The sequence below is a fragment of the Perissodus microlepis genome, chromosome 11, assembly GCF_051167445.1.
Source record: "Perissodus microlepis isolate ML-2025 ecotype Zambia chromosome 11, ASM5116744v1, whole genome shotgun sequence".
In the NCBI taxonomy this organism is placed as follows: domain Eukaryota; kingdom Metazoa; phylum Chordata; class Actinopteri; order Cichliformes; family Cichlidae; genus Perissodus; species Perissodus microlepis.
Genome location: NC_140471.1, coordinates 21,910,278 through 21,933,776, shown reverse-complemented (window position 1 = coordinate 21,933,776; position 23,499 = coordinate 21,910,278). Strand labels below are relative to the sequence as shown.

Below are 23,499 nucleotides of genomic sequence, written 5' to 3'. Positions count from 1 at the left end.
ATGTTTCATTATCGGAAACATTTTAAGAGATACTTGTTATTCTTAACATCTTAACAGATACTCTGACCTGTAACTATCGTAAAATGCTTCGACCGGAAGTAGACACATTTCGCGCATGCGGGGTACCGATCGGGTTTCCGGTACGGATCGGGTAGTGACAGGAGGGACTCCAGCCTGCGGCGCCGCGGTGCATGCTGGGCTGGAGGTGGACGGCTGCCTTCGGTTTGTGGAGGACCGACGTCAGTGTTTGTGCTGCTCTGGGGAAGATGGCGGAGGCTGCGGCTGTTCCCCCGCATCGGTTTTTCTGTCACTGTTGTAAAGGTGAAGTAAACCCCAAACTCCCGGTAAGCAGGAGGCTTTTCTTGTTTATCTGTCAGACTCTTTTAGAATACGTCCGATTGACTGCTCTGCCTCACCGCTAACGGCCATTTGTTCCGCTTGCTTTCTCGCTACAGCTAAACACCAGCTAGCCTGTTAGCAGTTAGCGACGTCTGCTGTTGTTAACTCACTAAAATAAACTCCAGCTACGAGCTCCGTCAAAGGAAAGGGGTGGGGGAAAAAACTGACATTAAAAGCAAATATCGACAGGTTTTGTTAGACTTTCCTAGACGTTTCTGTCAACGCAGTGTACTCGAAGCTCTGCTTTGACAGTTCGGGGGATGTTGTGTTTTTCCTCAAAACAACAAGGACTTGTCGAAAACATTTGCGTTACTGCTGCCTTTGTTCAGTGCTTCACACTTAACTTTAGTTGCCTGACAGCTGGTTAGTTTTTAATTTCCGATAAAAACGCAGTGTTGACAGGACGAGTTGGGGGATTTTTGGAAACATAGTTAAACATGCCGTATTCAGTTTCAGTTTTGAAGTTAAAAGTAGAAGCTAAACTCTGGACTCAGAGCTGACCTAAATCCTGACATACTTACCAACTGTAACGTGTTTGAAACATGTTATCCACGTCTTAAATAGTATGGCGTGTGTTTGTATTCAGTGTGTTACAAGTGTATTAAATACAACAACCTAAAATTAACCTACTCCAATACAAGGTTATGGTCAGCTGTAGCTTTCTCACAGTTCTCAGTGGCACTGTTTACTACTGTGGTGTTTTGTAGGTGAAATCTCAGATTCCCCCCCCCCCAATAAAAAAATTTAAATAAAAAATTGCTGGTTCTCATATTCCTTTAAGAAAGTATTTTTTTTGTTTGGACAAAAATAATCTTATACTGTGGACAAAGTCTGCCCTGTTTAAAAAAAATTACAATATTCACAATGAACTGTTGACTGGTTTTATATCACCACTAGAGTCACATTAATCTTTTATTTTTATGATCCAGATGAGGGTAATTCCAGTCCTCCTTGTCACTGACTCTAAAGTGTCCCAGGCACAGTCAGTCCTATGGCATGTCTTCACTGAGCTAAGTGACTCCAACACCTTAGATTGTCGACCTATGCTACTACAGTACAGCCCAGGCACCGGTCCTCAGTCATCTGTCCGTTTTATACAACAGACTGGATAATCTGTGAGGTTATCCAATTTGACACTCAACTGATACAAACTGTTTTGCTTACAGCAAAGTTTCTTAACACGTTTTAACCACAAAATTCATTTTAGATCCCCAAATTTCTCTATGCTGTACGAATATGAGTTTTAAAATTGTCATGTGAACTTAAGCATGGTATAAGCATAATACAAAAGGCTGGTATTTTTGTGACCTACTTTTAATACACATATGCTGTTCAACAAGGGTATCGCTTTAATCTCTCATAACCCTATCTGTATATTAAATGACCCCGCTTCTATCCTGTTTTCATGGTTTATAAGTCTGTGCTTTTAGTGTACAACTGCACCAGCTGCACAAATAAACTGGTAGCAGTGTTTTCCTCATTCTGTTACACAGGTTTTCTATCACGCCTCTCTTTAGGTGTGGTTGGCAGACCAGCTCTACCTACTTGGTTGCATTCACAAAATACAGGCCGTCACACTTCTTACTGATATTATCTGGCTGTACTTCTTTGTGTGCCATATTAGACCGCAAAATGTCTTTACGTGCTGTAATTATTTTGTGGAATGGATGCTGATTTGACAGTGATAGAATATTACCTTTTGTCACATCTCATTTTCACACATGCAAAGTAGGGCTGCCACGATTAGTCGACTAGTCACGATTACGTCTACGTCTATCTATTACGACTATCAAAATCGTCGACGACTAATTTAATAGTCGACGCATCGTTTGAAGCTTTGTAAGATCACAAAAGACGCAGGAATAAGTAGTAGGATTTAAGAGTGTAATAACGGACTGAAACAGAAGATGGCAGCACTGCATGTACAAGGATGCCAGCTGCCGTTAAACCCCGAAGAAGAAGAAGTAGCTCTGTCCCAGAATTCATAGCGCAGCCCAGCTCAGTTTCTAACAATGGCGGCAGCTAGTTAGTTTTAATGTTACTCTTATTATTCTTTCTGGGTCACAAAATAAACGTTTAACATATTTTCAGGCGAGAATGTAGCTGTGTAAACCTCAAATATCTGCTCAGTTTATCAAGACACCACACATTTTCAAAAGCGCTCCGACGTTTTCAGAGACGTCTGTTACCCACTAGCTCGATAGCTAGCCGGGGCAAGGCTCACTAGAGTCGTGAGAACACCGGACTCCCGGCTTCAAACCCACGTCCGTCTTTCGCTACTCAGGTTAAACATATATAAGTCACTTAGATAACTTAAATATTTTATTGTTTGGCTTTTTTTAGTATTTTATTTGTTCCTGAGTAAATCGGTTTGGCTGAGATCAAAGTTATAGTTTTTACACAGCTGAATAAACGTCAGGCAGACAGCTGATTATCAGAAGTGTGAGATGCTCCAGAATTTACTCCGGTGTCCCGTTATATGTTAGATATCAAGGAGCAGACGGCTGAGTTTATTAAACTTCACCTAAACAATCTGCAAATTTCATTAAAATTTAATAAACTATCATCTTGTCTTTATTTTTAGTTAGCACCTTAAACACTTAAAGCTGTAAGCTAATGGTAGTTATATAAGAGCAGATGCTGCTGGTGCAATAAGCTGTAGTTTTACGTCCAATGGATGATGATCTGATTAGTCGACTAATCGCAAAATTAATCGGTCGACTATCAAAATAATCGTTTGTGGCAGCCCTAATGCAAAGTGGTGTATAGTTAACCAACACAAACAAATACTTTAGGTTGATAGTGTAATTGAATTTTAATGTAAAAATTCCAGGTATTTATTGATTCCTGATTTTTTTTTTTCTGTGAGAATTGATATAATTGACAATAGAATATTTAAATTACTGGATAGTTTATGTAGTTTGAATAGTAGGGTCTAGGAAATAAAAAAAAAAAATGTAAAAAATGAATTTTTCCTCTTCTATTTGACTCTTACATGGCTCAATCTATTTCTAGGAGTACATCTGTCCCAGATGTGACTCGGGTTTCATTGAGGAAGTAACAGAAGACTCCAGGTAAGAGGTTTTTGTATTATCGTCACTATCCATTTCACTTCTCTAGACAGCATATGATGTCTACACACACACAGGCTTTAGCTGGAACAAGAGCAGGGACATGTACTGAAGAACGCTGATGTTGCACTGTTGTAACTTGTAGGCTCACTCTGCAGTTTTGTTCCAGGCTTACGCTACAGCTGAACAGTGCATGTTGCTAATAATGAGTCTTTTGTCCCCTTGTGCGCTGTTTCCCTCAGTCTCCTAGAGGTCGGCGCCAATGGGCTAGATGACACAGCCACACAGTTTGCAGAGGTATGACATGATCTGAAAGGTTTGGGGAGTTGAGGAAGGAATATGGGATAAAGAAGTTTAATTAACATGATTGTATGTTTTACTTTACTTAATCTTTTCCTTTTCTTCTGTTACTGTTCTTTTCTTTATTATTATTTCATCAAGCTATGGCACCTCTTGTTAGTCGAGCGGCCATTTACAAGAGACATTGACAGCCCAGACTCAGAACCTAGGCTCCCTGGTGGGCGCCTGGGGAGTTTCGGTGACCTAGGAGGGTTAGGAGGGGGACCAATTGGGGGATCTGTCCCAGCAGGCCTAGGAGGATCTATGGGGGGCCTACTAGGAGCTGGGGAACACTGGGGACCAGGACGCCCCCCTCGTCTGAGCAGCCAGAGGAGATACCGGTCTAGAGGCAGCAGTAGGCCAGACCGCTCGCCTGCTGTGGAAGGGTGAGTAACACACCTAGTTCATCATTTTTCCTGGCTCTATTCTCTGCCTTGAATACTCCCACTTATAATGACAGTGCTATTTATGCTTTCCCCCGAACCAATCTTATTTTTGGTAATGACATTAACTGCTGTACATTTTCTGTTTGTCAGGATTGTACAACAATTTCTTGCTGGTCTTTTTGCCAACTCTGGAATCCCTGGCTCCCCTCCCCTGTCATGGTAATATGACATTATAGAGCAACAAGGTGTTACTACAATTTAAAATAACATTATTATTATTAAAAAGGTCTATTTGTGTTTCGTTCAGGACAGGGATGCTGCACTCTAACCCTGGGGATTATGCATGGGGGCAGGGAGGATTAGATGCTGTGATAACACAGGTAAACAAACTATAAAATAGTCTACAAAATTTGTGTTCTTCTCATGTATTTACATATGTGTCCGTGTCTGTGTAGTTACTAGGTCAGCTGGAGAACACAGGACCACCGCCAGCAGAGAAGGAGAAGATCTCTTCACTCCCAACTGTCAATATTTCTCAGGAACAAGCCGGTCAGTCACCTCTGATTATCTTTTTTCCTTCACTGTCCCCTGATGTTTCTTTATTCTGTCCTTGAAATACAAATTGCAGTTTTGCCATTGCTCGAGTTGTCAGGTCAAACCCCTATTTATTACTACTACTACTAAGTTTGTGTTTTAAATAGTGGTTGCACTATTCATACCTCTTGAAGTCAGTGTGTTGTATGCTGTCCGCTTACGAAATAATCAGTAATGCATTCCAGAAAAATGTTAAACCAAGTATTACTTTGCTTTAGTTGTATATGTGCACTCATTGACATGTTTCCATATAATGATGTTTTATTTTTACTTGTTTTCAGTTTTGAAAAAAAAAAAAATAGCTAAGGACAAAGTGTCCATTTTGTTGATACATAGTTGTTTCAAAATCTTCACAGCACTTAAATGTCTTGTATACACTTGCTGCTTGTTAGAAGGAGCTTCTGAAACTGTGCCTGTTAGGGACGAAATGCCCAGTAGCCTTGACAATATATATATTTTTGCTTCCTGGTCTTTCACCTCCCCAATTTTCTTTCCTCTTTTGGCTCTGTTCTTCTTGACTTCCTCTTCTTGGTATGCTGTCCTATTTTACCACTCAGCTGTAACTGTGTGACTAGTTATGCTGTCCAGTTGCTGCAGGACTGTTGATAGCTGACTTTTAGGCATAGATGAATGTCCGGGTGCATTCTCAGGACTTTGTGTTATTCTCTGCTGAGAAGTGTAATGTATATCTCCTCAAGAAATGTAGCTGTGCCACTTTGTAAACATGTGTGAAGCTGTCTCAATCAAAAATGACAAGGGTGTTGATGTCAGGAAAAGATTTAAAAACACATATCCTCTTCAATAGATTGCTGTATGGAATGCCCTGTATGCAAAGAGGACTTTAGAGTTGGAGAGCCCGTCAGACAGCTACCCTGTAACCACTTCTTTCACTCAGACTGTATAGTACCGTGGCTGGAAATGGTGAGTCACATCAAAAACGTTGAATTTTTATTAAATATAACCATACCAGAGACCATACATGACATTGAGGATTCTATGTGTTATTTATTCACTTTGCATTTGAGAGCATTCAGATCTACAGGAACCTCAAATATGTGATTTGATTATCTGAGTCATGATGGAAATGCCATGTAGGTGGGACCTGAGTAACACTTAGCTTAAATTGATAATAATGGAGTGGAACTGATGAAGTGTTGTTTTAATGCCACTTCTGTATGCTGAATAATGCTTCCCGATAGTTTATTTATTGCAATGATACAGTCAGTGTTTTTATTATTACATGGTGCTTTTAGTATGTTATCCTCCTCTGTGAATGTGTTATTTTGAAAATCTGCCTGGAATTTGCATGGGACAAAATGTTAAAAAAAATTACAAATCTGAAAATTTGTTTGCATTCATCTTCGAGCTATTTGATATTAGCAGTTGGGAAGCTGTGGATAGCACATAATTGGCTGAGCAGATTGAAACATTTTTAAAAATGAGTCACAATCAAAGACAAAGAGCAGGCTGACGTCATTTAAAACAGGCCCGAAATAATGTTCCACTTATTAAAACTCTTCTCAGACACTATTGAGAAAACTGTACTTAGCAACTGTTTTCTGCATTTTGTTCTGTGGCCGTGCAGCATGACACATGTCCAGTGTGTAGGAAGAGTTTGAACGGAGAAGACAGCAGCAGCCAGCCCCCATCAGAGTCCCCCTCGCTCTCCACGGACCCTCGCACACAGGAGAGATGGTCCTTCTGAGACACCCACCTGTCGCAGCCCTTTAGTTCTCCTCGCCTACATCAAGCAGCCCACTGAGAAGACAAAATGCTTCTCATTTCCCTCTGTTCATCTCCGTTGCAGTCATAATCATCTCTGTCTGAGTTTTTATATTTTTACTTTTTATTATAATGCCTTTCTCCTCACCTGTGTACCAATGCAGACGTCTTAAGAGTCAGTTAAGTTCTGATTTATCTTTTTTTTTTTTATTGCCTAATAACAAACCAGCATAGATTGTTTATCAAGCCCATATCCTCTGTACTTTGAACCCTCCAGGAAACTGCTTTCAAATCTTTTCTTTAAATATACTGCTGCAATAGACTATGGTGGAGAAATACCAGACTTCTTCATGCTTTTCCCTCTTTATTCATCTTAAGATTACCTAAATCCTGCAACTGAGCCCTGTAAGCATATGAAAAGACTGTAGGTGATTTTTTTTCACTCTACGCATGCACAGAGGCAACCCATAACAGCATGAACACCTTTTATCCCTGAAATAAATGCTGTTTATGAAGGGTCTGTATAATGTTCTTTGTTGAGATTGTGTCAGGAAGATGTCGAGTGACTGTTGATATGTTAGTGTTTAATTGGATTGGACTGTAAAGGTGTTTATGTTTTTGTGTGCACACTCTGCAGTGTTTCAGGAGCACGACAGTCTTGTATAGGAATCATGTGGAGTTGCTGCTGTAAAATGGTCACAAACAGGTCGGACTAACTTCAGAGGAAAGTAAGGGATTCAAGACACCTTTCAGAACTCTTCTAAATCAGAAGAAAACAAAACAATTACCCATAGTACCAGCAAGGGAATAAAAATAAATCCTCAGAGCTTGGCCCCATATACAATGCTTCATATTTCAACATGCTCCTCCTGGTGTGTATAGTATAAACAGCTGGCATCCCTCTGTCATTTTATTCCTGTTTACGACTGTCTTTTGTTTCACATTTTTATCACTTTTTGATGTAAATAATTTTAGTCCAACAACTTAAAATTTGCAAAGAAATAAACATGAGAATGGAGGCCCAAATGTGAAATACCTGGTAATGAAACTGTATATTATATATATGAAAAAAATGTCTATGATAAACTGTCTATGATGTATTAATAAACTGAAAAAAAAAAGTCATTGTTTCATTTTCATTGCTCACAATCCATGTAATAGTTGTTCCTCTTTGCCTTGAAAGATACTCTTCAAATTTCAAACATTTTGTTTTATTTAGCAAATATGAATAAATAGCAACAACTTAGATTATTTACAGATTCTGTGCATTACATGATTTGATCAGAGCCATGTCAAGCATGTTATTAAAAGGAAATCAAGGCACCAGTGATTACGTAGCACAGGCTAATGTATATATTCTTTTCAGACATCGTTTTTTCCCCAAGACATTTGAAAGGGGAAATAATGTGTTGAATGTCTGGTTTCCTGTGGTTATTTTAAGTGAATACTGGAATTACTCAAGTTATGTTTAAAAAAAAAAAAAAAAAATCACAGCAAAACAAAATAATATGTCTGTGTGATAATGAAATTGAAAACATACTTAAAACAGCTTTAGTATTAGGGGTTTTTGGACCAAACAGTTGTGGAGACTCCCAAAGCCACACTGTGAAATCTTTCTCAAGAACTAGGGGCTTATAAGGGCTTTTTTCCTGTTTGTATTCACACTGCCAAAAGGAATGCTGAAGTGATGCAATCGCCCTACATTTATGTCAGAGGTTCCTCTTGCTTGCTTGGTCCAGAGGTAGGAGCTAAACAAAAATTAAGGCCCTAAAATCAGGAGGTTTTATGATCATCCTGTGTGCAAATTCGCAGAGAAATGCTTTTAATGTGGTTCAGCTGAAACAAATATGCAGTCTGAGAAACTGCTTTAATGATCACTGCCTTTTCCAAGCGAGTGTGAGCAGAGAATGAGCTGGAGCAGTGGAGGGGATGTAACCCACAGGAGGGTCCCAGACTTCAAACAGGATGTCTGATGATGATCTAAAAAAGAAAAACAAAGCATAGAAACAGTTCAGTGTTTACCCACCATGTCACATTTCCTACAACAGATTAAATATGCCTTACCTGTTGAGTATGATGAGCACTAGTGAGCCATCAGGTCGGATGAAGGCAGAAAAATCCAGGTGTGTCTCTCCACTGACAGACACCCCCACTCTCTGAGACCCCTCCCACAGAAACTTGCTGTGTAGAAAGATCATGTAAGAAGATCTCGGTGAAGTAATGGAACGGGTGAAATGTAGCATTCAGTGTGAGCAGAGATCCTGACTACCTGAAGTGGGCCATGCTGTAGAAAGACGGCTGCTTGTAGAAGACATCACGCGTCGCATCCACTATAACAGGGCTGTCTACTAAGTTTTTAACCCAGTTTGGTCCACCGTTCGGGTCCAGCGCCAGGTTCCAATCAGTCCAGCCGACCACATAATGATTCAAGTCCTGCCGTGGAGAAAAACACCCACAGTTTACTATCTGCTACCTCCTCTGTGTTTTGTAGTAAGATGTGTAATTTAGTCAGCCTGCTGAACTAGCGTTTTGTTTAACTATCGCAGGGATTGCACGTCTACATAAACAAATTCCTCTGGACTCTCAGAGCGTCTGCAGCCTGAATTCACCCATGCAAAAGAGAGAGAATGGAAGGAGTCCAATTTCCCTTGAAAGAGAGTGAAGAAAGAAGAAACTAAACACCAGTTCCAGCTTGCTTTGATGGCCTGCAGGCCTGCAGTCTCTCGAGTGTGTGCACAACCTGCACTGCAGCACGAAGGGAGGTGACTCACCTTTCTGGAACAGCTCACAGCTTGTCAAATTCTCTTTTTGCAGTGGATCTGACTGAACAAGCACAAACCTCCACGCATCAGATAATATGATCTTACCTCTATAATGTCATGTGCATACTGTTCAGCTCTGTCCCAGCTTCCCAGCATCACTCCTTTGTTTAGTGGGTTCCAACCAGCGCAGGCCTCTGTGCCAAACAGGTAATACTCCGGGTAGAGGTCATGGGTGGTTCCCAGGCTGATGTCAGGTGGCACAACGCTGTCTAAGTACCAGTGGACTGCCACACCATGAATGTACCTTCCTGCATGAATATCACTTAAGACCTGGAGGGACAAGAGGGAAAAAATAATAACAACGAAAACAAGAAGCGCTCAGAGAGCAGCTCAGTCGCTGGACAGTATTTACTATTAAGGGGATCCTTTCGCATTTTTACATATTCATTTTGTTTTCTTTGTTATTTTGAAATGTAAGAAGTTTGTAGTGCAGTTAAAACCAATAGCTCATTTTAATATACTTCACATAATTTTGATTGTTTATTGTTTAGTACATTTGTTTAAATGTACACTAATAAATATCAAGTGAAAAAAGTTTTGCTTTGTTTTTTAAAAAAAATTACACTTATTCATAAAACATTGTAAATGTACTCAAATTGGTATTTATTTAAAAGCTATAAGCTTTTACGGTAATGTAAATAACAATGTCGTAATATATTAACATATTTAGAATCCCCACATATCCCTATAAGCATATGTTGTCAGGTCAGAGGTCAAACGTGACGTGACATTTTAAATCCTTATATGGTACTTTCTGTGTGTTGACAATACACCATACTTGTAAGAATCATAGTTTCTAAGCATTCAGACTTTTTGTCGATTTTATCAATAAATCATTCAATTTTATCAGAATTCATTCATAACTTTTTGAGCTACTGTGTTCACAGATAGAAAGATGACACACACGTGCAAACCTCCTTGGCAGAGATAAGGAATAAAACTTTCCACGTGGTTAAAGTAATAGCGCCACAATTTTCCAGATCAGTCCTAGAAAAGTATACACAAAATACTGGATTTATTTCCTCCCAAAAGGTTTCAGTAAAGTCTTTAAATATATGTTTCCTCACAGCCGCTGTAGACACTGAGTAAAGTAAATGTCCTTTTATGTGATTCCAATTCCAGTCACGACTCATTTTACCACTATAAACTCTCCTCTGGACATTCATCGAGTGACACCACAGTTTTTTTTCTGAAAGTACTTCCCCTAGCTTCAATAGGCTAACTGGAAGCTAATTATAGCATAATGCAGAGGTCTCCAACCTTTTTTGCGCCACGGACCGGTTTATGCCCGACAATATTTTCATGGACCGGCCTTTAAGGTGCCGCGGATAAATACAACAAAATAAAACTAGTACCGGTACCGAAAAAAAGAAAATTTATTCATAACACACGTGAAAAGACCAAGGAAAACCGAGTAAACGATAAAAACGATAACAAAATAACGCTGAAAACCGATAAAAACCCTGAAAACTGTACATTTCACACCTGAGCCTCAACTCTCGCGGCCCGGTACCAAACGACTGACGGACCGGCACCGGTCCGAGGCCCGGGGGTTGGGGACCGCTGGCATAATGGGTAAATATTGATTTTAATAAGTAATTTGGTCAAATTAGACTACAGGGCCACAGTTTTGCCTGTTGCTTGCATTTTTCTTTTGCAGATCCAACAACTTCCCTATTTTTTGGTGTAAATCAGTCTTTGGAGTTTGTAAGTGGCTAATTCATCCATATATACTTTAATATCCCTCCACAAGTCGTGTTAATGGGAATTATGGTTGAAACAGTGATTAACAAGACCTTGAAAAGGAAAAATAATGCACTTCACTCAACATAATTGTGAAAGATGCCTTACAGTGTTAGTGGTTTTGACTTTATTTGTTGAACCACTGCAGAACATTTGCATTAATCTGCTTTTAGCCTGGTTTTATCTGATTCTAAACTGCCGTGAAATAGCAAGACAAGCGTCGTTCTTTGGGTTGATTTCTATCAAAAGCTTATCAGATTGCCATTTTTTCCTTTGCTGAACAGTTTGGACACCAAGTTTGTGAGACTTGAAGTCAAAAAAGTTCTTTATTCCCTCTTCCCCTTCTTGTATTTCACTACATTAGGCTTTCAAGTTATCTTGCTAAGATGTTTTGGATTCATTTATTCTCCTAAAACTGATTCATTTTTAATTTCTTATTTGCCTCAGGTAAAATAAAGTTTGCCATGACCTTTCCTGCTACCCTTCTGTTTACTGACTCACCACTTTGGCCCAGTGGGGCAGCAGAATGCGGCTGTCATCCAGTATGAGGACGTGTGTGTGTGGGTATGACGAAGCATGCAGGGCAGGGCCCAGGTCCAGAGACACCCAGTCCCTCTGCTCCTCAGGAGTGAAGCCCAGGGCTTGAAAACTGCAGTGAGACAAAGATACTTGTCAGTCTGCTGCAAAATTTAGAATCCACAGCTCAATGCTTAACATTTTTTATATGAAAAAAACTTTTAATGCATCTGAGTAGACCTGTAGTTTGTCATCATTCCTGCAGAGGGCTCGTTTCCTGTCGTCAGTGCCCAGAAGGTCAAGTTATATTTAGCATATTCCTCCAGGAACCTGACAGGAAATGATTAACGCACCAATCAGAATACATTTCTCTTGAATTACGCTCCTCCAATATCTGATATTAATCTGATTTTAAGCCACAGAAGTCACCTGACATAGTACTGAGCCCAGGTTTTATGCTCCTTGCCCCCTGGCTGGCCCTTCAGGGAGCCCTTTCCTGTGAGTGCACCGTTCGTTTTCATCCAGGCGGGGGCACTCCAGGCACTGGCCAGCAGAGACAGAGGACGAGGAGACAAGGCCTGCGCACGCTGCAAGAGAGGGATCTGGAACACAAAGGAGGTAAGATGAGACATGGGCGACAACGGCCGTGTCAGCGTGCGAGACAAAAGACAGACACCTTCATGTTGATGTCTTCTGGGGCCAGAGTGAAATTGTGCAGATCATAGTCTCCAGGTGTGTCAGCATAGGTGTACAGACGTGTGGAGAAGTCACAGCTGGCCATGGGGACACGCACTACACTGTAGCCGATACCTGCCACAAAACACATCAACACAACCAAAGCTGGGGGATAAATCAGTATTATTACTCAACAATTATAGCATTTTATTCCACGGTGTAAAAACTCTTTAAAGAATATGTTTTAGAAGACTGGTGAACAAGCCATGCAATCGATTTCCAGAAATCTGAGGTATCAATAACAACGTCCAAGGAAGCTGTTCTGGCAGGATGCCCTTCATAGTAGCTGAGTCATGGCTGTAGTTGTAGTTTTTGGGCAAGAAAAGAACTCTGCAGGTGTGCTCAACTTTCACAGTCTTTCAACCTCCTCACCAGGAGAAGGCTCTTTCAGCGTTTTCTGCCGACCTACGCCATTGTACTCTCGTCCTAGTGAGCAGCCTCCACACAGAGAGGGGAATCCCAGACAGCCCACTTCCAATGGAGAAGACAAAAAAACAAAAAACCCACATACCACCCTTTTTGTCCGTACATTTGCCAGGCAGCTGTTGGTGTTTACTGGTCGACCGCTTTCCCACAGTGCAGTCAGCTTCACTAAAATGATTTCCTCCTTTCAGTTAACCAGATAAACACATCTGGCCTCAGCTTAGGAGGGAAGCAGGACATCTGGGAAGTGGAAAATAATTGAACTGAGGCCATTTTTGGTTAAAATTGTTTTTTCCTTCCTGAACGAAGGTAATTGTGTTGAATGACTGTTGGTTTTGATCTGCTTTTTCTCTTCCTTTTTGGCTGCTCTAAGACATCTACAAGTGTCAATAATCCTGTAATCATGGCACCATCTATTACTTGCCTCAGGCCAGTGATGTCAACGATCAGGGCTCGGCAGGATGTGCACCGTTTTTTGTTCTTCATGTCCTCAGGTTTTATATTTCTAACCAAACTGTAACTGAATTAGATGAGACTCTACTTTAAAGAGGGCCCTAATACTAATTTCCAGCTCTATAGCTTTATACTTTGACTCTACTAGAACAGCTTTGCGTTACAGTTCACCACACTTACATTTTACTGGGCCTGGGTGCAGTTTCATCCACTGTGAAACAAGCTTTTTTTTTAAGCTCCCTTGTCCCATTCTTTAAAGACACTTTCTTCTGATTGGCTGCCCTTCATACACACCAGGTCTAAACAGCAGGTGAGTGGGTTTGCTGTGCTAAGTACCCTTCAGATCACTGGGGACATGCTGTCTCACTGATGTCATACTACCATTGTAACAGTGTAACAGTAAATGTATAGAGAAAATAAAAAAGGAGACACAATTAGACACAAAACCCTCTTCTAGTTATTCTGCATATATTTGTTACATCTGTGTATATCATTGGGGAATAATTTTATTTTTTAATCACTCAGTCAATTATAACTGGTGCTGATACTGGGCTATGACATGTTTTGATGATCATCATGCTGCTGATGTAAGTTTAAAAAAGTGCCTTTTAATACCCCAAACTGTCTAACATCTCCTCGTTTCTGTTACCCTTCTTATACCTATTAGTATTCTTTTACTGCCTGACTTTGTATCGCCCTTTCGTAGGCTGTAAGGCTATGTCTCCCCGGTACAGTGGCAGTGTACCTTCACTGCAGAAGTACTGCCTCAGCAGCTGTTCCTGTGCACCAGCAGAAAGAGAGAGTATATTGATGGCTGCTGCATCTGTCATCGCCCCTCCAAACCCCCTGATCTTCTGGTACTTCTGGTAGGGAACGATAGTCAACCTGAGCCCTGAAAGAAACACAAAAGCAGACAGAAATGCTCTGCACCTGCTCCAGCATCACTGATGGTATCTTAAAATGCCACTCCTCTACCCACTTTCTCCAGTGCTGTTAGCCCGAACTTCACCCTGACTGGCCTCCAGTCTGCTGCCCGCAATGTTGCTCAGGTAGGACGAGAACTGGCCCAGTGGAGGTAGGCTGACAGATCCAATGCTGTCACAATATGTCGAATTACATTCACACACCACAGAGTCATAGCCAAAGTTTCTGGCAACACATTTATTGTAACCTGGGAGAAGAATAAATCTAGTTAACAATTATTCTTCTGCAGTAATAAAAGACACACAAGCTGTGTGTGTGTGTGACTGTGTGTTTTCCTGGTTACCTGCAGAGAGGATCACTTGTGCTGCCACGAAAAGAAGCGCCCAAAGGACAGATGACAGAGATGAAAGGGCCATTTTATCTACAAACAGAGTAGTTTTAAACATAGAAGTGCGAGTTTTTATTTGGAAAAACACACGTATCAGACAGAGGTGCGTGCTTTTTACTAATTTCCTTGTCATACGGCGCACTTTGTAAACGTAGAAGAAGATGTGCTTACCTTAGACGCTCCTGTAGTTTACCTCATGTCCTACAGAGTTACTAGAAAGGTCAGTCCTCCTCACGCTTCTCCAATTTGATCAAATGTCATTCCAAACAACTTTCCCCACTTCCTCCCTATTAGCCAGTCATGTGACGTTACATATGATCACGTGAACAACTATGCAATATTCCGCAACGGCAGCCAGGTGGTGCTGTACCTTCATTTCCCCCCCACTTTTTTTTTTAGATCAACTTTATTGCAACATAGAGAGCAAGAAGTCCAAAGGAAGAAAATACTAAGCCAATTACGTAACTGCACGATTGTGCAATAGAACAATATACGGAAAATTACAAAAATAAATATTTTTAAATATTTTGTAAATATATTAATAACCGCAGAAAGGTTTTCAGATCAGCTGAGTTTAATTTATATAGCCCCAATTCACAGCAAGCTACCTCAATGCGCTATATTTGACTAATTATGAACCTGAAAGCTTTGAAAAAACCAATTTAAAATAAATAAATAAATAACAACAGATTACTGCTGTTACTAACATCTTGTAAGGAATAAAAGCTATTTTATTTGAACGACTTTTTCCGATTTCTTCACTAATCAAATAGGCTTTACGCATAAACGTCAAGTTCTTCCTCCATTTCTGTATTGTAATGTCTTTTTCTGTTACGCTAGCTTTTCAGCGGCTTTTCCATTTGGTTATCATATCTGGGTTTCGGGGAGGATGCATCTCTAGGTCTGCGTGATTCTTTTTGTGTCACACGTGTGTTGTGAGACATGACTTCACGTTTGGAAACCTGAGCCAATTAAAATGTGGGACATTGTCGTAATATGTGGGACAAGGGCACGAGGGATAAAAATGCAGTGGAGGCCAACATGAAATGGGACACGTGGTCTCCCAGCTGGTGAATTGTATGAAACTAGACTAGTTGTAGTAAATTTACTAGTACTGCATTTTGAACCAGCTTGCTTTTATTCACCGACATTCGTAGTAGATCATAATAAATCAACAAACAACTTTGGACCGTAAAAGGAAGCCAGTAATGTTTGGTTACAGTTTTTAAAATTATAAATTAAAAATTGTAAAATTCAACCCCAGTAAATTATTTATCAACTAGTCATATAGTCCTGATGACTGCCATTTATCAAATGTTCAGAGAGGCTGCTATATTCTCTTGTAGAATTTACCTCATTAAGTAAATCCCAGAGATATATAGGTGTAGACACTTAATGACGGAAATTACAGTTTTTTATTTGCTAGCTGGTTGGTATTGGGGAATACACATTTTTTCCCAGCATATGGTGATCAGCAACCTTTTTCTATGCCTGTGTGACTCCAGTAATCCTGCTCGGTATAGCAGATCCACCTGGACTTTGGTCCTGGTTTTTGAAAGGTGTGTTTCTGACTGTACCTGAAACCCAAACTCCGGGGTGTGAAACAAAAGTCCTGGGGGCCAGAATCACCCTGAGAAAGACTGGACTTTTAACTGCATCCAATTTTAAACCTTTTCCTAACAATACATACCTTCCCCATGGCCACTCACAATATACCAAAGTAATTAAACTTAGATTTCTGTAATTTTACACATTACAGTATCCTATATTAAGATATCTCATTGATTAAATGTGTAGTTAAACTATTTACACTGACAGAAATTGAGGATTCACCGGTCCGGCCCACATAAGATCAAAGTGCTGACAAAACCAAAAAGCACTATTTTCTTTATTTTAAAAATTTTATTATCAAAGTAGCACGCATGCATCATAGTTTACAACAGTATACATATTACAGACATGGACACATGTATGTTTTTGTATTTCTAGTAGACTGATACTGTGTGTGTGTGTGAGTGAGTGAGTGTGAGAGATTTTAATCTGTTTGCATCCTCATAAGAAGCCACAAATTCTGTCCAACATTGATGGATTCTTGTTGCTCAAGAAGACGAGTTCTTTCTTCCCTTCCTCAGTTCGACCTGATTAGAGGAAAAAAATTTAAATATTAGAAACACAGCCTAAATTATGTGTTATTAGTGTCACCATCACCATCATCGCTCACTCTGTGGGTGCTGCAGCCAGTGGCGGTCCATATAGTAGAGGTAACAGCTCTCAAACTCCTTCTCGCTGTAGTTGGGCACAGAAACTGGAATGAATGGATCCATGCTGTCAAACCCCCTCTGATGATGAAAACACAAACAGAACACAAGACGTCAAATCTCACGTTTTCAGCCATGTTTAAAGCCTTTCAATACAGCTGATGATCACTTACATACTGACAATAACTTACAATAGAAAAATACAGAACATATGAATCATCATAAAAATGCAAAACATGCACTGCAGGCTCTAACAAATATCAGTCTTTACATAAGATAGATGCACTAAAGGGGGAAAAAAATCAATAATGCACATTTCTAAATATGAATTAATGCATTTAAAAGAAAAGAAAAAGTTCAGGTCAAGCCCACACAGTGTGAACTTACATCACCAACACTTTTTAATGGGGGGGGAATCAGAATGTTTCACGAGCCTGCTTTGAGTTTTATTGTTTAATCGTTGTCCAGAGTAAGAGGTGGGCGACAGAGATGGATTTATCGGTCCATCTGCAAATGAATCTTGTGACACGCATACATCAGACAAATATGGCTGTGATAAACAGAACGGACTGCATTGGCACAGTCACGCTGTATAACTGCAAAACTGAACCCAGCGAGCAGAATGGGAACAGTAACAGAAGCATTCACATTCATGCTGCTGCATAGAAGAGCCAGCTTACTAAAGAAAGAGGGCGTGTATGCACTAAACAAAGAATAAGATTCATCCTTTGTTGACAAATGTCACAAGAAATGTGTTTTCTGACAATATTGCTGGTTATGCAGCATGATTTGATGTTCACAGACAACAAAATGTTGCTCAGTCTGCAATTTCCTGACTAACAGCCAACACTGAAAATGACAAGCAAAGACGAATCTGCTGTCACTGCTTGAGGGCGAGTGCTACAGATAATAAAGAACAATCAAATGACCTCTAACCTCTCCAAGCAGCTCTTGAGGCAAGTAGGCAGATTTGGGGGTGTAGAGCGATCCCGTCTGGGACAGAGTGGCGATAATGGCGCCTCCAGTCTAAAACGAGAGAGAGAGCGTTAATGGAAAATCTCTTCAACATAATATTCTCGTAAACACCTTGCGCTCTTCTCACCCAGTCGTTCCTCATGAGCTTCCTCAGGTTATAAATCAAAGTGAGCTCCTCTGGATCGACCTGATAACAGTGAGAAAGTGAGACGCATGAGATTTTCCATCTGTGGCAAACGTAGAAGAAGCCTGAAAACATCTTTGAGGAATAACAGGACTCTATATGTGTCTTCTCACAGCACTCTTATCCTCCTTCTTGATGGTGGATCTTCCCCACAGGCCATTGACACCATCCACTGCCACGGCCAAGTGGAAGTCTGAACCCGGTTGCCCACTTTGCAGCCTCAGCTCCTTCATCACCGCCCCCACAACATCACTGCTGCTCTTCACACGAGATATACCCTAGAGCGATGCAATGCCATTTGTTATGGAAGCAAAATCAAGAATATAAATAACAGTAACTCTGCAGCAGAAGAAAATCTGAGTTATTGTAGCGTGTGGGTGGGAGGGGGAAGCCTGTAAACATCCAGCTGTTTGATACAGAAGCCAAAAGAAGAAAGGAAGAAAAATCCTGGATACCAGTCTGTCTACTCGCTGTTGTAGGATAATTGCTTAATATAAGCTTTATCCGCATATATGACAAGCTTACCCCTACATTAAAATATATATATATCTGACACAAGTGGGAAATTGACAAGCTGCATATAAATTCCTGCAGCATTTGTCAGCATGCATGGTGCAAAAGCATTGTTCTGATCCATCAGTGCTCAGTTCATTCGCTATTGATCTCCAGCAAGCACAGGCAAGGTGAAAGATGAAACTTTAATGACCCGTGTGTTGGGAATCAGTCAGGCAGGACAAAAGAATCAGTAACAGAATGATGAAAATGTTTTGGAGGGTAAACACAAATCCTCTAAACAACAGAACTCCCACTTATTTGTACAGAGGGAGGACTCACCTGATCCACCAGCTCTCCTAGCAGACTTCCCTCCTCGGTGAACTCTCTCTTTGTCCACATGTAGCGATGCTTTGTCTTTATCTGACAAAGAAACAGAAACATTAAACTCTCATCATTTCTATTTGAATTCCTCACCAGACTTTTACCAACAAAGACAAAAAACAGCAAGAGGTCAATATCTCTAACCTAGTTTAAAACCTTATCTACAAATTTCCCCTTCAAGGTCATCTCCTTATGCACCTGTCCAACCCTTTCAATGTTTCTCATAGTTTTAGATTTGCTACCTTTAACTACTTTTATGCCCACTTGCATATGTGCACCTGCAATATATACTGAATCTCCCCCAGTGTGTTCAAATGGCAACCTTTGTATTTTATTTTGAGAAAGAAGTGAAAATCAGAGGAGAACAGATCTGGTGTGTAGGGTAGGTGAGGAGCCAAGATTGTGTTAGTGTAGACAAAAACTTCCTGCCATGGTGAAATCACAGATTCATAAGTACAAGTAGTCAGAACAGAACATCGTAAAAATGGAAGTGGTCTGGACGTGCATAAGGAGAAGACTTGAAGACGGAATCTAACGAAGGAAAATTTAAGCCAGTTATAGTAATTTTCAAGTTTGGTGGTTACATATGGGTACATATATTTACTATTTATAGACATTTTTTTTTCTAGGGGGGTGCATTTAGTAGAAAGGAAAGTATAGATTAGCCATTAAAGTAGGGACAGAAAGAGGGCGAGTGGCTGGAGGTGAATGAGGTGGACTGGGATCCAAACTACTGGATCAATAATGATCACAGTTTATGGCACACGGGTCGTCTGCTCAACCAGGTGTGCTATGGGTGGAACATTTTCTCTTTAAAATGTTACACAAGTTTGGATGAAGACCATTGCTGAAATTTACATGCTACAGGAACCTGTGTCTCCATGTCAAACATACCATTTTCCAGGGTAAAGACGAGTAGATTTAAATGGTGTCATTTAATAACTTAAGTTAGTCCTAAACTACATCAAAGCCAGTACTTGTCCAGCTTGTTGATAAGCCTTTATCTCACTTTGAATACTCAAAGTACTCTAAATACTGCGTATTACTGTGTCCATATAGTTACCTTTGAAAGGAAGCGTTCGTTGGTGAGCCTAAAGTTGCGTAACCATGTCGTGGCTTGTAATGGCTGGTCAAAGCGAGACGCGTTATAGGATGAAGGCAGCAGCTCCTTACAGTTCTTCACCCACTGATGAGCTGCGCGAGCAAAGAAGATACTGATCGTTAACTTCTCACGAAGGAGATGCAGCGATTGTGAAATAATATATTCATCATTAAAAATAAATAAATAGGTTTAAAGACCTTTAAACCGACACCACACTCTTTCTGAACGACTAATACATTTATCATTGGATTTGCAAGCAGGGTGGTTGAAAGTTGATCGCATACAACAGAAAAACATCACTAAAGGTCATTTTATTTGCTGACAGGTTGATGCCAGTCAACGAGCCACATAACAGGCCATTGAATCAGCGCATCCCAAACACTTTCTTACTGTTTACTAATCAGACATTTAGCCGGTGTGTCTGTCTCACCATCAGGAATATGAAGCACCAGCCATCCCTGTGTGTAGCAGAAGTGGATAGCGTGACAGAGAGAAATCGTCTTCCCAGTACCCTTCTGCCCATCTGAACACCCTGATAAGGACAACAACTGCTTTAATCAGGATCAAGAGATAGAGTGCGTTCACTTTTCTGTAAGCGGCAGCGCAGGTGTGTTTCTGAAGGATACAAAATAAATATCGCAGAGCAGGTTTGCTGTAGTCTGTCTTTTTCAGGTAAGAGATGACCTCAAGGCTTGGCTGCCTCACCATGATGCAAGCTTCGTTAAATGTCTTCACCTAAAACCATGGAGAAGAATTTATCAGTGCTGCTTAAAAATTTTAAGAAAAACTACACTGTAATCTACAAACAAGGTCACATTTGTAACTTTTCTATGCAGATCTCACATCCAAGGATGAACTTACCTGTTGCTGATAGCGCCAAGGGAGGCCTGAAGGGAACAGCGTGCGGATATGTGCAGAGGGCAGAGTGTAGTACTGTCCGATGTGCGTCTCTGAATGACATGCCTGGAAGGAAACGCAGGTCAAAATCATAAGCTTTTTTCAGTCATTTCAATTAAAGTGACAACAAATTCCAATGTCCGATTTAAGAATAAGCAACGCAGTCACATTTCTATAAAAGCTGCAACAAAATGTTTTTAAATTGGATCTTTGTCAGTTGCTCAGCACCCCTCAGATTGCCCTAAACAGAAATATATACTCGTCCTCTATATAACAACATTTTATCCACCATCCTGTAACCATTTTCACCGTATAAATCTCAATCTGGCTGTAATGGTCATGAACGAGTTCTCATGCAGTTCATGCAGCACAAACAAAAATCTTCAGGACAGCAGAAGAGAGAATGAAACACCGTAAAATTAAGACTGACAATGCTCACTGACAAATCTTTTGAACAGACACCAAATTCTGTGAGTGCATCGCTTTTCAAGGCAATACATTTATGCAACATAACCTGAACGTAAAAGAAATTCAGCTAGATCAAACACAATTTCCTCTATTCAGAAAAATAACAACTTATAGTAAAAAAAAAAGATAATGTGTTTTCTTTTTGTTTTCTTTCATTTTGGTAAGTTTGGACCTTTTGTTTGCTATGGCTGATTTTTAGTCTTGAAAAAAAATTTAAAAATAAAGATTTGTGTTTAAATAATTTTCCCTTCAGTGTGTTGAATAGCAGTGGTGGTTTGTTCATCTGTTTTGTGTTTTGCTTTTCTTTGTTAAGTTAATGTTGGGCTGGGAAAAAGGTACATGTTTAACAGACTAATGATTCAACACTTATCCCAACAACACGTATCCCGAGTATGAATCCAGATACAATTGACTGTGATGACAGCGGCCTTTTCTGGCTGGTTCTTATAATATATAACAACATAAACCACTGGTTAAAAACTGTGTTCTGGAATAAAAGAAATCTTGCTTTAACCATTTTTAGCTTTCAACTTTTCTGCTTCACTCCAGCTCAGTTCAGCCTCAGAGCATAAGCTGTCTGGGTGTCAGAGCCAGCTTTGCCTCATGTCTTGCTTACCGGGTCGCGCTCCTGTGTCCTGAAGACTGAGAAAGGTTCCGGTTCCGAGTCTACAGCCACAGCCTCCTGCTGCTGCCTGCGTCCACCGCTGTGAAGGGACCTTACGTGGGTTACCTGCAACATTTTGCCACAACAGCTGTTAGTAAAAACATTTTTGACCTGACAGCTTTGACAATAAAGTGAAATATTTAAGTACTGTCCAGGTTACGAAGAAGCAGCTTCTAAAGCCTATCCTCACCGTTGGCCGTAGCCTTGAGGACAATCTGTGAAGAGCCATGACCTGAAACAGGGTGGACAGAGAGAAACAATTCAAAACGCCAGGATATATAAACACACACCAGTGTCCTGTAACCTTGTATAAACAGTTAGCTAACAGCTAGCTGTGTCGTCCTGCAGACATGTATGTAATAAATAACGGGATCGAACCCAGAGCCGCGCGGACGCTGAAAGCTGCTCACCTGCGACTCACTTCATTAAATGTTCAGTGAGGAAGATTTCGACAAACGTCATCTGCTGAAAAGGCTCTCCAGACTCCGGTCACGGAGAGTAAATACTGCACAAACCGAGCCGATGTCAATGTGCCAGACCTGTCATGGACACCGCCATCATGCTGCACACAAAGGAAGTGACGTGACGCGGTGGTTTAGCCAATCAGACCGCACGAGGCGAGGCGACAACAAATGAGGAAAATGGAGTTTATCAGACTTTGGCGTTTGGCCTCTGATAATTACGGTACAGTTATTATGACTGTTTAATAGATTATAAAGGGTAAAGACAGTGATCTTTAAAGTATTAGATATATCCCTGTTCTCCGGATTTAGGTAAGACTAACAGCAACAGTACAGTAATTAGTTAACCATCAGATTAGTTGCCTGGAGATTAAACAAAAAAAGTTACAAGGCTCGTGATGAATATTCATGATGAGAAATTAATCAGCTAAATGTCTTTGCTCATGCAATATACTTCGTGTTCTTCTTTAGGGATCACCTCTGCAGATCATCTGTCTCCATCTCAACCTATCCTTAGCATCCTCCTCTGTCACATCAACCCTCTGCATGTACTCCTTCACTACATCCACCAATCTTGAGGTCTCCCTCTTTTCCTCCTGCCTGGCAGCTCCATACTCTGCATCCTTTGTCCTCCTCTGCACATGTTCAAACCATCTCAGCCTTGTCTCTCTAACTTTGTCTCCACCTGCTCAACCTGAGCTTTCCTGTTTATATACTCATTTCTGATCTTTTTCATTCTTCAGTGAAAATCTGAGCATCTGCATCTCTCCCACCTCCAGCTGTCTTTTTGTCACTACTACCATACATCATAAGAGATAAAGATAAAAATGTGTATTTGCAATTTGGAGACATACACTAAGGTCTAGGTAACTCTTAGAGATTAGAGTCAAAGTCAAATAAATACACTATAAAGATATGTGATTATAGAAGATATATCTTTATAGTGTATAAAACAGTGCACACTAAGGTTTTTTGTTTGTTGTTGTTGTTGTGTTTGTTTAAAAAAAATATATAGAAAATAAATAATATGTAAATTAATTTCAGCTATGAGACGGTAGTTCCCAAATTCCACTGTAGTATGAGAAAAATATTGCACAGT

The 23,499-nt window shown here is 40.3% G+C and overlaps 3 protein-coding genes across 4 annotated transcripts; 1 reads left to right on the top strand and 2 right to left on the bottom strand.

The window, feature by feature from the left end:
• Nucleotides 1–148: 148 nt before the first annotated feature.
• rnf115a (ring finger protein 115a) lies at nt 149–6,759 on the top strand. Its single transcript, XM_084943726.1, has 9 exons — nt 149–344; nt 3,415–3,473; nt 3,713–3,767; nt 3,912–4,195; nt 4,346–4,414; nt 4,503–4,575; nt 4,651–4,744; nt 5,595–5,710; nt 6,375–6,759. Exons 1-9 carry the CDS (start codon nt 192–194, stop codon nt 6,492–6,494), a joined length of 1,023 nt encoding a protein of 340 aa, XP_084799852.1. The 5' UTR covers nt 149–191; the 3' UTR covers nt 6,495–6,759.
• gba1 (glucosylceramidase beta 1) lies at nt 6,703–14,820 on the bottom strand. The gene is made up of 12 exons (XM_084943725.1): nt 14,687–14,820; nt 14,471–14,548; nt 14,183–14,374; nt 13,949–14,095; nt 12,269–12,402; nt 12,022–12,194; nt 11,833–11,922; nt 11,578–11,725; nt 9,379–9,603; nt 8,781–8,944; nt 8,576–8,692; nt 6,703–8,491 (listed from the first exon to the last, which is right to left on the bottom strand). The coding sequence occupies exons 2-12, from the start codon at nt 14,541–14,543 to the stop codon at nt 8,386–8,388; spliced, it is 1,569 nt and encodes a 522-aa protein (XP_084799851.1). The 5' UTR covers nt 14,544–14,548; nt 14,687–14,820; the 3' UTR covers nt 6,703–8,385.
• Nucleotides 14,821–16,404: 1,584 nt separating this feature from the next.
• Nucleotides 16,405–22,525, bottom strand: dap3 (death associated protein 3). Of its 2 annotated transcripts, none has more exons than XM_084943212.1 (13): nt 22,361–22,525; nt 22,130–22,171; nt 21,892–22,005; nt 20,772–20,873; nt 20,537–20,645; nt 20,341–20,433; nt 19,872–20,002; nt 18,767–18,847; nt 18,046–18,210; nt 17,876–17,935; nt 17,710–17,799; nt 16,737–16,854; nt 16,405–16,653 (listed from the first exon to the last, which is right to left on the bottom strand). In XM_084943212.1, exons 2-13 carry the CDS (start codon nt 22,166–22,168, stop codon nt 16,568–16,570), a joined length of 1,188 nt encoding a protein of 395 aa, XP_084799338.1. In that variant the 5' UTR covers nt 22,169–22,171; nt 22,361–22,525; the 3' UTR covers nt 16,405–16,567. The 2 variants fall into 2 exon arrangements, with proteins under 2 accessions (XP_084799338.1, XP_084799336.1); XM_084943210.1 differs by having other exon boundaries at nt 16,406–16,653; nt 22,350–22,525.
• Between the last annotated feature and the right edge of the window lie 974 nt (nt 22,526–23,499).

Bases quoted from the DNA above. Each gene is read 5' to 3' on its own strand.
- rnf115a (XM_084943726.1), top strand. From the start codon at position 192: ATGCTGGGCTGGAGGTGGACGGCTGCCTTCGGTTTGTGGAGGACCGAC. The intron at 3,474-3,712 runs GTAAGAGGTTTT...TGTTTCCCTCAG, and splicing joins GAAGTAACAGAAGACTCCAG to TCTCCTAGAGGTCGGCGCCA. The intron at 3,768-3,911 runs GTATGACATGAT...TATTTCATCAAG, and splicing joins CAGCCACACAGTTTGCAGAG to CTATGGCACCTCTTGTTAGT.
- gba1 (XM_084943725.1), bottom strand. From the start codon at position 14,543: ATGGCCCTTTCATCTCTGTCATCTGTCCTTTGGGCGCTTCTTTTCGTG. The intron at 12,403-13,948 runs GTACACTGCCAC...GTTTTGTGGCAG, and splicing joins GCAGTACTTCTGCAGTGAAG to GTATCGGCTACAGTGTAGTG. The intron at 8,492-8,575 runs GTAAGGCATATT...TTTCTTTTTTAG, and splicing joins GTGCTCATCATACTCAACAG to ATCATCATCAGACATCCTGT.
- dap3 (XM_084943212.1), bottom strand. From the start codon at position 22,168: ATGGCTCTTCACAGATTGTCCTCAAGGCTACGGCCAACG. The intron at 18,211-18,766 runs GTGAGTCCTCCC...GCATCGCTCTAG, and splicing joins TAGGAGAGCTGGTGGATCAG to GGTATATCTCGTGTGAAGAG. The intron at 17,936-18,045 runs GTGAGAAGACAC...CACTGTTATCAG, and splicing joins AGAAGGAGGATAAGAGTGCT to GTCGATCCAGAGGAGCTCAC.